The following is a 16,668-nucleotide window of genomic DNA, read 5'->3' as shown; positions in this document are numbered from 1 at the left end:
TGTCCACCACTAGTTATATGCAACAAAATATTAGAATTCCAGTAGCCACATTTATTGTGACAGCAAAAAGTTATCAAGTTCTTGTATTTAATATTGAATTAGGGAAAGTGGAGTAGTCTGACTATAGAAATGTTACTACTAAACCCTGGAAAGAGCTGCCTATGCAGACCTAAGAGATGAATTATCCCCTATCCTATTTTTGCAAAGGTTATAAAAAGCATTTATCATGTTACATTTACATACCAAAAGAAAATGAATTAAATGATATTAAAAAATACACTGGATACTTCCACAGAGCTATCCAAATACAATTCCGCTTTCAATCCAAGTACACACCGAGAATGGGTCAACTGACTCGATCAATACACATAAGAAACAGCACTTACCAGAATTGCTCGAAATACAGTAGAGCCAATTCCTTCTGCCACCTCATACTCTCCCTTCTCATTAGGACGTGTAAAGTTATGTTCTCTGCCAGATCCAAACATCCTATGGTAGCAAGTAATTGAGAAATAAATCAGTAGGCTATCCCTTCAAAAGAGAAAATTGTTTTCATGTACAAAAGTAAAAAGGAATTATAATTTTAGCATTAAATCATATCATTAAATTAGCCCACGAATATTTATCAGACATTTATTCTGGCAAACGTGATAAATGAAGGATTATTAAAAAAATGTTTTGTGGGAAGAAACAGTAGTAAAGATTCCCCATAAGAAAATAAAATCAATTAATAAGATTCAGAAAACTTTCCAGTCCCTATTCTTCAGGGGTGGAAAAAAAAAAACATCAATCTAGGAGAGATTCTTACACTAAATTTATCCAGAGAAAGAAAAAAATGAAAGAGAGAGAAGAGGGAGAGAGGGAGGAAGGGGAAACTACTATCTTCAATGCAAAGTTAGTCTATTAAGTAGCATGTATGGTAATCTGAACTAGAAAAAAGTAAAATAAGTATAGGCAGGTTAGATTATTTTACTTTTCACAAAACTATAAACATAACAAATCCTGCACAAAACTCTTACACTGGCATCCTAGAACTGAAAAATAAGCAATCAAATACTGGGGTAGAGAGGAATGAAGAAAACAATGAAAATTCTAAATAAGTAACAAGCTTATAATATTAATTTTTACAAAAAGAAGATGCAGATAAATTTCTATTTTTCCACGTCATGTTGTTGGCCCTTTAACAGTAAATATTTAGAAAAGAGGCAATCTGCGAAATATGTCCTTCAAAACAAAAAGTTGAATGCATAGCTTCCAAGCAAATTTTTAAAGTGTGATTAAAAGAATCTGAACCTCTAAATTCAATGACAACATCATTCCTTAAAGTCAATATAGCTGATCCAAGTTTCCTATTCAACAATTTTCCAATTTAAATAGTTCCCTATTTTCTTATAACACAGAACCTATAAAGAACAAAGCTTTCTTATTTCAAAGTTTCCAAAAGAATGCCAACTGCATTTTACAGTGCCCATGAATATTAATTTTCATCCCCAAAGACATGCTTTCGTCAACTGACATGAAAAGAAGCCTTCACTGATTTGGAAAAAAAGAAGTGAGTCTTTCAGGAATCAAATGTCATGCAATTTTCTCAAATACTTGAACTTTTTACAAAAAAGGAAAGTTATACTTTTCAGATCAATATGGATCACAAATACAAAAAAATATTCTGGATTTATTTTTAAAAGAAAATGTAGCCTATCAGCTGAAGAAAAATTTCAAATACCTACTTCTGCCTTTCAACTGTTTAAGTTTAGGTAAAAATATAAAATATGATCAGTGTCGAGTTATCCTCCTAAAAATCTCCCATCAACAATCTTTCCTTCAAGTTTTCCTGTTTGTTGTAATGTCTTAGAAATAAATAAACATGCTCTGATTTTTAAAAAAGTCTTTCCTATGCTTCTAATATGTAAAAGCCTATAGAGTACAAGTATTTTTTTCCTTACAGATGTAAAAAGTCTAGAGCCAATGTTAAAAGGAAATATTTGTCTACCCAAAATGTAAACAATGTCACATGCTGGCACTTGTTCTGGATTCTGAGATACTTGCAAATCATATACACACACATACACAGGTACCGCAACCAAGCAAATTTTGCAACCAAGCAAAAATTCAAGTTTTCCTTTTTAACCTCATGCAAACTTCCATTTATGTGTTTCCTTCATTTTATATTAGAATGAATAGAAAAAAGGCACTAATTTTACAATTAAAAAGTGTTTGATCCTACTTTTGAACACTTTGAAAAGTCAATTCTATACTGAAGTTCCCATAACTACAGCCCATATTGTCTCTACCAATTCTAGAATGTGGTTCCCCTTAACTACAAATTTTATATTAATCGATTACTCCAGACCAGTACAAATTAAGAGACAATTATTTCTCCTTCATTCTACTAATTATTAACATTATTTCCTTTAAAGAAATAATGTTAACATTATTTCTTTAAAGTAAATACATCAAACTGATAACTCATGCTGACTTTTCAGTTAACCAAATGCTGATACCTGCTGTATATGAAGATTGAATTTGGAAGCCCCAAGTGAAGGAAACATTATCACTATTAAATTCATCTTGTCAAATACAATCTATGTTTTCAGATCTTTAAGTCTGTCTTCATTAACTACTGCATTTGCTATTTCTAGGTACAGCAAACATTATTTAAAATCAAATCAAGCTCAAGATCTGGCTCTAAATTTTCTAGCTGGATTATCTTGAACAAGTTATTTAAATTCCATAGCTCAACAGCAACACTGTATTCCACTAGAGAATTACTGTAAAACTTTAAATTTAAAAAAAAGGCAATGGAAAAGTACTTATTATTAATAATACAAAGAATCACAATAATACAAACCTGCCCAACATTGTATTTGGCTGTGCAGTAAAAATGGATGGGTCTACAACAAATCTAGTGTTATCCACTATAAGTGTCACTCGTTCTGACGTTCTTACATTCCGAGCTCCTTCTTTTGCATTTTCATACACAAAGACCATTTCCCCAGACGTCTTACAGCTACTATCTGAACTTGACTGACTACTGTTTCTGCTGCTGTTCCCAGCACTGCTACTGGATCCATCTGGAGATGCTTTCTGAGGACGAGGACTGCTTGGACGAGAGGAACTGTGATCCTTTTCACGTTCTAAAATAAAGAGGTTAAACAAATTTATGCAAATTTTCTTTTAAAAAATACAAAAGATACATAGCTATCATTTGAAAATAGTGATTTAGAAAAGTAGTTTTGTATCATAGCATTTCTGCTTTTTTGCTTTCAAGTAACATTTTCACAGATCATCAACATTCACTTATTTTCTAGGAATAAAACGTAAAACATTACATTGTTTTCTAAAACAATTTTGTAGACTTTTTTATAAAGATGTTTACCTAACCAATGTTGACCCAGACGAAGATCAAAATTAAACTGAATTATATTACTGCTCTACTTAAAAATATACAGAAACAAAAGGAGTAGAATATTCTAAGTCAAATAAGCAAGCATTGAAAGTCAGTAAAATATGAATAACAATTTTAACTGTCCTAAATATTGAAAGTATTAATACTATTCTGAAAACACAAAGTACAAACTTTGGAGTCTTAACTACATTAATAAGGAAACCCCCAAACCAGCAATTTATCTCACTAAAGGAAGATACCAAAGGAAGAAAATATTTTTACCACAGACACTAAGAAGTATTCATGTTTTCAAATGACTTTTAAGGTTTTCCCAAATTAGGTGGTTTAATAGCTGATGATATATTGCTTTCTTCTCACTCTCATTTTGAAAAAAGCACTGTTAAAAATTTTATAGGATCATATTATTATTACCTACAATTTTAATATAAAGAAATACTGTTAAAATTCAGAAAATTTTCTTTAGCTGTTCCAACAGTCTACAAAAGAGAAATTAAAACTAAGATTTTGTGATGTTTCCTTTAGAGATTAGATTACTAAACTTTAAAGGTGACCTAAAAATGTACCTCCATCTCATCAATTTCATCAGCTTTTGCCAAATTCCTTCATGACTCAGGCTACTTAGAACACTCTGTACAGCTTTACTGGTTATATAATTAGGTTTGCTGTATCTCCAGAGATACCCTGACACCTCCCTTGTAGTGCCTATTTCTACAATTTTGGTAGCACCCTAAAAGTAAAATTTGCTAAAGCAATAAAATAACTTATTATATCCCCTATTCTCTTCCAAGACACTAAACTTTGCATTTAACAAACTGTCAGCTCTTATTTACACTTTTGTTGGTTTTTAGCTTATTAGTATTATTCTGACTTTAAAGAGCTACTTAGATACTGACAACCTCTCCACACAATTAGACCTAATAGACATGATTTTGATTTATATGAGGTAATCAGAAACTGCCTCAAATAGTTAAGTTGAAGTATTTGATTTGCCACTTCTGGGGGAAAAATAAAAATCAGCAAGCTCACATTGTTTATGTACATCTATTTAACAGTGGTGCTTTATAGTCACACAATGTGTTTACCTGGAGGAATAGCATTCATTCATAATAAAGAGTAGGAAGGAATAAAGATCTGAGCTGTCAAGGGGGGAAGAAAACCTACTTCCATCCTCCTTTTCCTCCTCTGTTTTTTAATTAAATTTAAAATATTGTCAAAAATCAAGGTAAATGACTCCATGATGGTTACTCTTTCACTTCCTTTTTTAGTATGATTAACAAGGATTCTTATCAATAATTTACTACAGATTATTTTAAATAAACCAATGCTATATGCGATGAGTTGACTCACTGGAAAAGACACTGATGCTGGGAGGGATTGGGGGCGGGAGGAGAAGGGGACGACAGAAAATGAGATGGCTGGATGGCATCACCGACTCTATGGACATGAGTTTGAGTGAACTCCAGGAGTTGGTGATGGACAGGGAGGCCTGGCGTGCTGTGATTCATGGGGTCACAAAGAGTCGGACACGACTGAGCGACTGAACTGAACTGAACTCTCTCACAAGATAAACATTACTTGAAAAAAAATTTTAAATCTACATATTATAATTGTAAAGGCTGTTCAAATTATTTCTAAGACTGTCCCAAACTCTGAAAAAAAATTCACTTTAAAGTTTCATTTAAGTTTTTTTTTTAACAAAAAGAATCAAGCTAAGCTAAAACAGAAGCAACTGAAAAGAAGTAAGATGTTAATTTTACTGTAAAGTATTAGGCATAATTCACTGCTATTACTACTTTAAAAAGGTAAATGCATTGGGAATTTCCTGGCAGTCCAGTAGTTAGGTCTCAGCGCCAGGGCCCAGGTTTGATCCATGGTAAGGAAACTTAAGATCCCACAAGTCGTGCAGCATAGCCAAATTTAAAAAAAAAAAGGTAGACTCATGCTTTTAAAACCTGTTGGGAAGTTCAGTTGATTTTACATACCAATATGGTGCTGTCGTGTTGGAGAAGTAACATTTCTAATACAAGGAGTGAGCTGAGATTCTGTTCTTTCATGAGATGAATCTCGTGATCTGTCACTTGACCTTCGTCTATCTCTTGATCTCTCATGTCCCCCACTAGCACCATGTAGACTCATTTTGGTGTGGTCGACAGCTCCTTTAGCAACACGTGAGGGAGTGCTGATAAATTAGAAAAGAAAATTCACCATAAAAGTAGAACATGAAATTGCAAACGCTCTCCAAAAAAACTCCCAATTAATATAAAATTACTAATATTCTGAAGTGCAACAGTCAAATGCTACTCTACTTAACAATTCTGAAACCTAATTTATTTTAAACTTGCAGGTTTTATAAATTCCAGAACACTATGTCTTTAATGATCACATATTCTAATTCAGTTTTTTTAAGGATGAGAAAACTAAAGCCCAGAAAGGTTAACTTTCTGTTGAGTTAGTAGCATAGTAGAAGAGGGAGCAGTTGTAGTTAGCAGTAGTAGTACTGGCAGTGGAGACCATCCAAATCTCTTAAATATAACTTAAGTGTTCTCCTGGTTTTTCTGACTGTAAGGGAAAAGGAGAGAGTGAGCATCAGCTTCTGGAACTCAAAAACACTGAGGTATGGGACAAAGTAATTGCTCTTGCTGCCAAATAAAATAAGAATACATGCTAGGGACTTCCCTGGTAGTCCAGTGGTTAAGACTCCCCCCAAGTCCAATGCAGGGGGCATGAGACTAAGATCTTACATGCCATGAAACATTGTCAAAAAGTAATTAAAAAAAAAAAAAAGAATACATGCTAATTCCAATCAATTCATTTTGGTTGAACTCTCTTGAAAATTTTTGAAAAGCATTTTTCTAAAAAGCTAATAGCACTGACTAAAGTTACAGAATTTAAAATTTTAAAACATCTTACATAGAACAAATTTGCCCATGGGAAGTGAATAACTGAGGATGATTAAGGTATTCTAGTTGACAGCATTCATTCACACAATTATTTATTAAGTTATATGTACTATGTGCACAATGCTATTACATGCCAGGATAGAAGCAGCTTCCTTAGAATGCTTATGATTTAAGTGCAGCAGTTATACATGAATTGTTACACTTAAACAATGGAAACAATTCAAATGTTATCCCAAATTTAAAATATGAAATAATTAAATGTATCTCAAATACAATTAATAAATGAATGACAGATAATAAATCCTCTAAGATCTTATAAGAAGATATTACTGTAAACCGCTGGTGAACCTGGCACTAACAAATAGCTAAGATTTTAATAATCAAAGTACACTGCAAGTAAGAAAACTGATAGGAACAAAAATGAAAGAGCCTAACCTAAGGCAGGTGAAAATTTACCATCTTATTAGCAAACAACATAGTTCATCATTTAAAAATATTAAAGTGCTTTTCAGAAACAGGAAAAAGACAGGAATAGAAGGAACTTCACGGCTTCAGAGTAATAAAGACTTAAAATTGTCTTTTAATACTTAATTGCTCAACATGTTGAATGCTAACTTAACATTTTGGAACCTTAGTTTCCTCATCTGTAAACTGTAGATCCTACCGACTTTCTAAGTTTAATATGAGGATTAAATGAAGTATAATCAGTAAACTGATCAATAATGTGCCTGGCATAACAGAATCACCCACTAAATGTTACTTTATTTAGTTTTAACAGGTGAGGACATTAAAGTTCAAAATCACAAGATTTTGCTCAGAGTCACAGGGAATTTTAGTAGATGTGCTCATAACACTGTAACCTAATCCTTTCAATTCATTCCAGTGCTTCTTCTATGATGTTACCCTACTGTCACCAAAACCACATTATTTAAAAATTTAATCTTGATGAATCAGTTTTAAGTCCAACAGTGCTCAGGGATCATCTCCTCTGATTTATTAGCTGTAACACTGTTATTTTAGTGGTTTCTTTCATGATGAAGATCGTTATCATCTCACTATAACAGACTAAAAAGACAATAAATAAGGCTGATTCTGTATCTACCCTAAGAGTGACTTCTAAGGAAATAAAGGCAACCGATCAGTTTTTATCAGTCATCTGTCTCTCATAAACCTACAGAAAGAAAAAAGGAACAAAACAACCCTCTATTCCCACCTTCCTTCCAGTGAAAAAGATCAGAGTAGGATCACATCATTGGAACGTAATTTTTTTCTTTAAATAGAACAAATCAAAAGATCCTACTTTTAAGTTAAAAACCTTACAATAGGAACAATGGAATTTTTGACTCATCTCCTAAAGTAGGAAAAAGAAAGGAATCCACAATAATAGAATAACCATTATATCCTGGAAAAAACCCTCAAATTATTCTAGCTAAGTTTTAAATGTACTAATAAACACATTTTCTAAATATGAATCTAATTGATAACAGATAAGATACAAACACAATTACAACTAAGGCAAATAAAGGATAAATGTTTAGTAAGGGCCAAGCCAACTGATTAACTGAAAAAGGATTTCAACTAGACATCTTTATAGCTGAAAGATTAAATACCGCTAAGTATTTTGCTTAAATACTGGCTTCATTTCTAAACTGTTTAGAGATTAAGCAAATGCAAAAGGTGTCATAATATATTCCTGTTTCTTTTTTTCACTCTCAAATGGAATGTACTCTGAATGAGACCTTCAAAATCAGATGTCATGGAAGACTAATTATGTCCTACTCTATTTAATTAAATAATTTTAGATCAGGAAAGCACTCTAAGGGCAAACATAATTAACAAGTGCAAATGAAAATGAGGACAAGCAAGTTCATAGAGGATAACTCTGCTTCATGGTGCATCTAAGAGTGTGGGATACATGAATTGAGAACAGAAAGGAGACGAAAAGTATATCAGCCCCAACACCTGCTTCTAGTCAAGACAGAGAAACAAAGACTAAATTTACCTTCCTGTCTGAAACTACCCAAAAGCAAAATATATGAAACAATGATAAGACATAGCACATTTGAAAAAGAGAATAATCCCTGGAAGATGAAAAAACAAATCAGATAAGGCTAAACATGGGCTTCCTTGGTGGCTCAGTGGTAAAGAATCTGCCTGCCAATGCAGCAGACATGAGTTCAATCCCTGGGTCAGGAAGATCCACTGGAGAAGGAAATGGCAACGCACTCCAGTATTCTAGCCTGGGAAATCCCATGGACAGAGGTGTCTGAAGTCTACAGTCTATGAGGTGGCAAAGAGTTGGACACGACTTAGCGACTAAACAACAACAACAACAAAGGCCAACCACTGCCCCAAATTACTACCTTGAGAAGAGTTTCTCAAGCAAAACACAGAGAGGCAAAACCCAGGCAGAAGCTGATGGACTCTGAGTTAAGGATGAGGAGCTGAGAGGTCGGGGACAATAGGTGGCAGAGTTCTAAGGAAAGAGTATACCAGAGAAGGAAGAGCAGCACAGAGAAAACCTCATCAATCTGCAGAGTCTAGTACCCATCAACACACACATGATGAAACCTCATTAATGAAGCTGGAGAAACAACTGACTCAGAGAATTAGAAAAAACACTGCCCAGGACTCATACAGAGCCAGGAAAAGGGCCTGTCCCTCTCTCCCCACAGTGAGGCTGGAAAACCTCATAAAAGGGCACTAGAGGGGGAATCGAAAGGGTCTTGGCTCTGAAGTGGGAAATAATTAAACCTAAACTGAGTATTGTCCTAGTCACATCCAATGAATGCTAATAGCAAGATGTGAAAGAATCAAATTGGTTCCAAGTAAGTAAACTAAATCCTAAAACAAAGCTCAAGAAAATTTATAGGAGTACAAAACTATCCATCAGCCAAACAAGGTAAATTCACAATATATGGCATCCAGTTAAAAATTACCAGGCAAGCAAAAAGGCAGGAAAAAAACTCAACTAAAACAAACCCAAATATCTTAAGAAAATTTTAAAATTAGACACACATCTTAAAATTAGAAACAAAAACATTTAGAGTCATTATAACGATATTCCTCCAAAAAGTTATGTAGAAATACAGAATATTAAATATATACAAATCAGACTTCTAGAGACAAAAATGGTATCTGAGATGAAAAATACATTCACCTTGAATTAATGGAAGATTATACAGAAGATTCATGAATTTGAAGACTACAGTAGGAAATACCCAAATGAATACACTATTCATTATAGAAGGGTAAATTAAGTGAGCTATGGGTCAACTTTAAGAGCCCTAATATAGGTATAAATGGAGTCCATAAAGGAAGAAAGGTGAAGAAAAAACATTTGAAGAAATGTCTTGAAATGTAATTAAAACTACAAACCCACAGATGCAACATGCACAACAAATCCCGAACACATTTTAATAAAAAATAAAACCCAAAATGATAACTGCTGGCAACCTACGACTGTTATATCCTGTAAAAATATCTCTCAAAAATAAAAAGGAAATGCATTGTTAGACACACACACAGAAAAAGATGAATGAATTCATCATAAACAAATCTGCACTGTAAGAAAATTTAAAGAACATCCTTTAGGCAGAAGAAAAAAATAACACCAGGTGAAAATATGGAAGTGTTAACCGTTCAGTCATGTCCAACTCTTTGCAACCCCATGGACAGTAGCCCATGGATGGACAGGCTTCTCCGTCCATGGGATTCTCCAGGCAAGAATACTGGAGTGGGTTGTTGTGCCCTCCTCCAGGGGATCTTCCCAACCCAGGGATTGCTAGCAGATTCCTTACCATCTGAGCCTACACAAAGGAATTAAGAATACTGGAAATAGCACAAAGTTTGAGAGGAGAGAAACAGAAGTACAATATTATAAGGCTCTCATATGACACAAGAATTATTTAATATAATGAAGGTAAATACTGATAAACTAAAGATGCATATTAAAAGCTTTAAAGCAACCACTGAAGTACAGAAACAAAGACTTATAGTTAATAAGCCAATAAAGGGGATAAAATGAAATCATAAAAAAAGACACAATCCAAAAGAGGGCAAAAGGTGAGGTGAGGATAGGAAAACAGGAACAAATGGGACAAACAGAAAATAAATAGCAAGATGACAGACTTAACCTTAACCATACCTATAATCAGGGGCTTCCCTTGTAGCTCAGCTGGTAAAGAATCTGCCCGCAATGCGGAAGACCTGGGTTCGATCCCTGGGTTGGGAAGATCCCCTGGAGAAGGGAAAGGCTACCCACTCCAGTATTCTGGCCTGGAGAATTCCATGGACTATCATCCATGGAGTCGCAAAGAGTCGGACACAACTGAGTGACTTTCATTTCATACCTATAATCACATTAAATGTACATGGTCTAAGCCATAAAAGGTAGAGATTATCACACTGGATGTAAAAACCAGACCCAAGAGACAGTATGCCCCATCTACAAGAAGCACACTTTAAATACAAAGGTACAAAGAGGTTCAATATAAAAGGCTAAGGAAAGACAAATTACGCTAACACTAGTTAAAAGAAAACAAGAGTGGTATATTAATATTAGACCAAGTAAACCTCAATACAAAGAATATTACCTAGGCAGTTTATAAAAATAAAAGGGTAAATTCACTGGGGTCTCCTGCACTGCAGGCAGATTCTTTACCAGCTGAGCCACTTAACTAAGAGCACTTAACAATCCCCAAAGTTCTTCTGTCTTGTAACAGAGCTTCATAATACACGAAGCAAAAAAAGGAATAAAATTACAAGGAGAACTCTGCAATTATTGTCACAGATTTCAACATCCCTCTTAAAATATTTAACAGAACAAGCAGACAGAAAATCAGTAAAGATGAGTAAGATTTGAACAGCACTATCAACTGGCTTAACCTAACTGACATTTATAGAACATTTCACCCAACAAGAACAGAAAACTCATTCTTTTGATATGCACATAGAACATTTATCAAGACAGACCATATTCTGGGCAATAAAACAAGTCTTAATACATTTCAAAAAAATTCATACAAAATATGTTCTCTGATTACAAGTGAATTAAAATTCAGTAACAGAAAGATACCTGGAAAATTCCCAAATATTGACAATTAGATAACATCTTTGTAAATAACCCATGGAGCAAAAAAGAAATCAGAAAGGAAAAGAGAAAATTTTGAAGTGAAATAGCGCAATGAATCAAAATTTGTGGAATGGCATGATATTACAGCAGTAGTTAGGAAGCAAATTATATCTTTAAATGCCGATGACAGAAAATAAGAAAGGTCTAAGAAAAATTACCTCAGTTTCTACCTTAAGGAACTGGACAGGGATTTCCCTGGTGGTCCAGTGGTTAAGAATTCACCTTGCAGTACAGGGGACACAGGTTTGATCCCTGGTGAGGGAACTAAGATCCCACATGCAGTGGAGCAACTAGGTCCTAAAGCCACAATTAGAAAGGCAACATGCGGTAACTACCGAGCCTGCAAGTCACAGCTAGACATGCCACAACTAAGACCCAGACCCAAAGTAGTTGAAAAAATATTTTAAAAAAAGAAACTAGACAAAGAACAAAATAAACCTAAAGAAAGCAGAAAAAATCATTAAAGATCAGAGTGGAAATCAAAATAATAGAAAAAGAATTGGGGGGAAAAACAATGAAAACAAAGGCTAGTTCTTTGAAAAGGTCAATAAAATTGATAAAATATCTAGCCAAACTGGGCTTCCCTGGTGGCTCAGAGGGTAAAGAATCTGTCTGCAATGCAAGAAACCTGGGTTCGATCCCTGAATCAGGAAGATTCCCTGAAGAAGGGAAAGGCTACCCACTCCAGTCTTCTTGCCTGGAGAATTCCATGGACAGAGAAGCTGGTGGGCTACAGTTTCATAGGGCTGCACTCCAAAAGAAATAGATGGAATGAACAGTTCAATGTCTATTAAAGAATTTGAATTTGTAGTTAAGAACTTTCCTTCTAAGAAAACTCCAGGCTGAAATGGCTTCACTGATAATTCTACCAAGCATTTAAGATAGAAATAAGATCAATCTTACACAAAATCCTCTAGAAACTAAAGAATAGATAATATTTCTTAACTCATGTTATGAAGCCAGCATTACCGAGATACCAAAACCAGAGAAAGATATTACAAGAGAACTAAAAACCTACAACCCTCAGAACATAGATTCAAATACTCTCAACAAAATTTTAGGAATTTGAATACAACAATATACATCATGATCTATAGATTTTTGTATCCAAAACGCAAGATTGGTTAAATATTCAAACATCAATCAATATAATTCACCATATTAACACATTAATGAAAAACTTGTATCTCAATATGCAAAGAAAATATACTTAACAAATTCCAAAATCCATTCCTGATTTCAGAAAAAAAACAATAACAAAAACTTTCAATAAAGTAGGAATACAATGGAATTTCATCAGCTGGATAAAAGATATCCATGGAAAACCTACAACCAGCATTATATTTAGTGGTCAAAGACCAAATGCTCTTCACCTAAGACCAGGAACAAGACAAGAATGTTCACTTGTACCATTTCTCTTCACCCGCGTACTGAAGAGTCTGCTGCTGCTGCTGCTAAGTCACTTCAGTCATGTCCGACCCTGTGCGATCCCATAGACGGCAGCTCACCAGGCTCCCCCATCCCTGGGATTCTCCAGGCAAGAACACTGGAGTGGGTTGCCATTTCCTTCTCCAATGCATGAAAGTGAAAAGTGAAAGTGAAGCCGCTCAGTCGCGTCTGACTCCTAGTGACACCATGGACCGCAGCCTACCAGGCTCCTCCGTCCATGGGATTTTCCAGGCAAGAGTACTGAGTGGGTTGCCATTGCCTTCTCCAACTGAAGAGTCTAGCCTGAGAAATATGGCAAGAAAAAGATACAGAAGGCATCCAGATTATAAAAAGAAGCAAAACTGTCCTAATCTACAGAAAAGATAATCATCTATTAAAGACTCTAGTACAAAAAGTTACTAGAACTAAAGAGTGAGTTTACTATGGTCACAGAAGATCAATATTCAAAAGTAGACAATATTCCTATATACTAGCAACAACAATCAGAAATCTAAATTTTAAAAACAACATCATTTAAAAAAGCAAAACTTGAAATGACCTAAATGTTTATGAACAGGTGACTAGATAAACGATTTGTGATTGCAGCCATGAAATCAAAAGACGCTTACTCCTTGGAAGGAAAGTTATGACCAACCTAGACAGTATATTAAAAAGCAGAGACATTACTTTGCCGACAAAGGTCCATCTAGTCAAGGCTATGGTTTTTCCAGTGGTCATGTATGGATTTGAGAGTTGGACTGTGAAGAAAGCTGATCGCCGAAGAATTGATGCTTTTGAACTGTGGTGTTGGAGAAGACTCTTGAGAGTCCCTTGGACTGCAAGGAGATCCAACCAGTCCATTCTAAAGGAGATCAATCCTGGGTGTTCATTGGAAGGACTGATGCTACAGCTGAAACGGCAATACTTTGGCCACCTCATGCGACGGGTTGACTCACTGGAAAAGACTCTGATGCTGGGAGGGATTGGGGACAGGAGGAGAAGGGGACGACAGAGAATGAGATGGCTGGATGGCATCAACGACTCAATGGACATGAGTTTGAGTGAACTCCGGGAGTTGGTGATGGACAGGGAGGCCTGGCGTGCTGTGATTCATGGGGTCGCAAAGAATCTGACACGACTGAGCGACTGAACTGAACTGATACCACGGAATACTACTCAACAACAGTAAGTATGAACTACTGATGCAAGTTATAACATGGATCAAGTACAAAATTATTAAGCTCAGTGAAAGAAGAGAAATACCCTTCCTTCCCCAAATACGGTACATTTGTATCAAATTCTAGGCAATACAAACTAATGTCATGTGTCAGCAAACAGATTAGTGGTTGTCCAGGCATGGAGTGTGGGAGTTGGAAGAAGGAGGAGGAGGAAAAGCTTACAAAGAACCCCAAGAAAACTTGCGTGTGATGGATTTGTTCACTACCCTGATTGTGATGAGGTTTCATAAGTGCAAACATACATCAAAACTTAACAAACTATACACCAAATCTGGCCTCTTGGCCAAACACAGCCCAATTAAGGCTACTCTTCTAGGAAGTTGCTACTTAATCATTTCAATTACACACAAGTAATAAAAGTCATGCCTTTCTTCTCCTATTAAATTATAAATTATCTTTCACTAAACTACATAGATTCTTGCATCCCCCTCTTAAAATGGTTCATGTTCTCATGAAACCAGAAGTTTTTCTACCATCAGACTAAAAAAACAACTACCATCTCCAACTGATTACCACTTGAAAATTTCACAGATCAAATTTATTATCAATAATGTTAATATAAAACTCAAATAAGAATGCTTAATCATGAATCCTCTAAGATCACAATTTTTATAAGAAATAATGCTTCCAGCCGAGAGTCCATGCTCCACAACAAGAGAAGTCATGGCAATGAGAAGACCATGCACAACTAGACAGTTACCCCCCTCATCACAACTAGAGATAGCCTACGTGCAGCAACGAAGACCCAGTGCATCCATAAAAATAAATAAATTTTTTAAAAAAAGAATGCTTCCAGCACCTCTAGATATGTAAAAAAGGCCCATCTTAAATACAAACCCTATTATTTTTTGCCAAAAAAAAAAAAGTTTCATTTTTAAAATTTACAATTTTATGAGCTTCTGAGTTCATCTTATACCAACTTTCACTTAACATCAAAATTAACAGGCAGTAAATCTCTCCAAAAGTTTTTAAATCTTACTAAAATAGTCACCCTCAAAAGCAAGTATCTATTTATATCAAACTTCAGAACATTAATTTCATATGAATTTCCACATGTGACTTTGCCACCTAATGTGTTAAAAAATTCTCTCTCTCTATATATATATATACAACTTCCAATCAGATAGGCAAGTTCCTAACAAAGAGAAATTTTAGGGTCTCTATCATTTTGTACAGTGAAATGATGGATTCCTACAGGGGTTGGGGGTAATAAAACTAAAGTAATATATAGATAGAAATTTTTAAATCCAACAATATTGCAAAGTTTATAACAAAACCCATGCCACTCTCAGAATGGATAATGTGTGACACATACATACAATGGAATACTACTCAAAAAAAAAAAAAATTAACTAGTGACACGTTCAACAATGTGGTAGATATCTCAAAGGCATTATGCTGAATGAAAAAACCCAAACCCCAGAGTTTGCATACTATCTGATTTCATTTACATATTATTCTCAAAATAGCAAAATTACAGTGATGGAAAACAAATCAGAGGTTGCCAGAAGTTAGGGATGGGGAAAGGGTAAGACTCTAAAGGAGTAGCATAAAAGTTTCTTCATGGTGATACAAAAGTTCTGCAGCTTGACTGTGGTGGTAGTTACACAAATCTGTATATGATAAAAACATCACAGAATATATACCAGAAAAAGAGTACATATAAAAACTGATGTGCTCATACGGTAAAGCGTCTGCCTACAGTGCAGGAGACCCGGGTTCAATCCCTGGGTTGGGAAGATCTCCTGGAGAAGGAAATGGCTACCCACTCCAGTATTCTTGCCTGGAAAATCCCATGGATGGTGGAACCTGGTAGGATACAGTCCATGGGGTCGCAAAGAGTCGGACACGACTGAGCAACTTCACTTCACTAAGTCAGTTACAGAATTGTATCAATATCATTTTCCTAGTTTGATACACTTAAGTGAGATGTTATCATAGAGGGAAGCTGGATGAAGAGTACTCAGGAACTCACGGTACAATTTTTTTTAACTTCTTATAAAATAAAAAATTTTCACAACAAGTTTAATAAACATAAACAAAAAGGCAAAAGACAATGTAGAGACAGAAAAAAACCCACCAAAACCTATAATCAATAAACTCAGTGCTATTAAAAAATGAGAATCCCATGGAGCCTGTCAGGCTACAGTCTATGGGGCCGCAAGAGTTGGACACAACTGAGTGACTGAGCACCCACATCCATAAAACAAGGACAGGAATTTTTTAATTAAGAGAATGAAAAAGAGTTCTTAGCTATTTTTAAAGGTTAGAAGAAGGCTGAAAGAAAAAACTGGTAATAAAAGAACTAAAAAATGAAAGTGAAAGGATGAGAAAATTAGAGGCGGCACTCAATATTCAAATAATATATGTTCCACACAGAACAGAGAAAAGAGGGGGTTATCCAAGAAATGATACACAAAAAATTACCAGCACTGCTGCTAGAAAATTATTGTAACAAATACACAAAACTAAAATATCTACAAAGTGAGTGGTACTCACTTATGTATGGCCCCCTTATGTAGTATACACATGGGAAATACAACCTCACATGATATCACTTTC

General features: G+C 35.0%; 1 protein-coding gene across 3 annotated transcripts in view; it reads right to left on the bottom strand.

The window, feature by feature from the left end:
* BTBD10 (BTB domain containing 10) overlaps window positions 1-16,668 on the bottom strand; it is an 81,355-nt gene that overhangs the window by 23,774 nt on the left and 40,913 nt on the right. For all 3 annotated transcript variants that reach the window (XM_055423341.2, XM_055423342.2, XM_055423343.2), the window contains 3 exons: window positions 5,389-5,585; window positions 2,849-3,134; window positions 387-489 (listed from right to left, as the gene is read on the bottom strand). In XM_055423341.2, the coding sequence (XP_055279316.1) occupies window positions 387-489; window positions 2,849-3,134; window positions 5,389-5,585 (586 nt within the window). The remainder of the gene's footprint in view (window positions 1-386; window positions 490-2,848; window positions 3,135-5,388; window positions 5,586-16,668) is intronic.

Source organism: Moschus berezovskii, chromosome 14 (genome assembly GCF_049115385.1).
Source record: "Moschus berezovskii isolate FMDL1 chromosome 14, NW_MosBer_1.0, whole genome shotgun sequence".
Taxonomy (NCBI): Eukaryota; Metazoa; Chordata; class Mammalia; order Artiodactyla; family Moschidae; genus Moschus; species Moschus berezovskii.
This window is presented reverse-complemented; position numbering and strand designations above follow the sequence as displayed.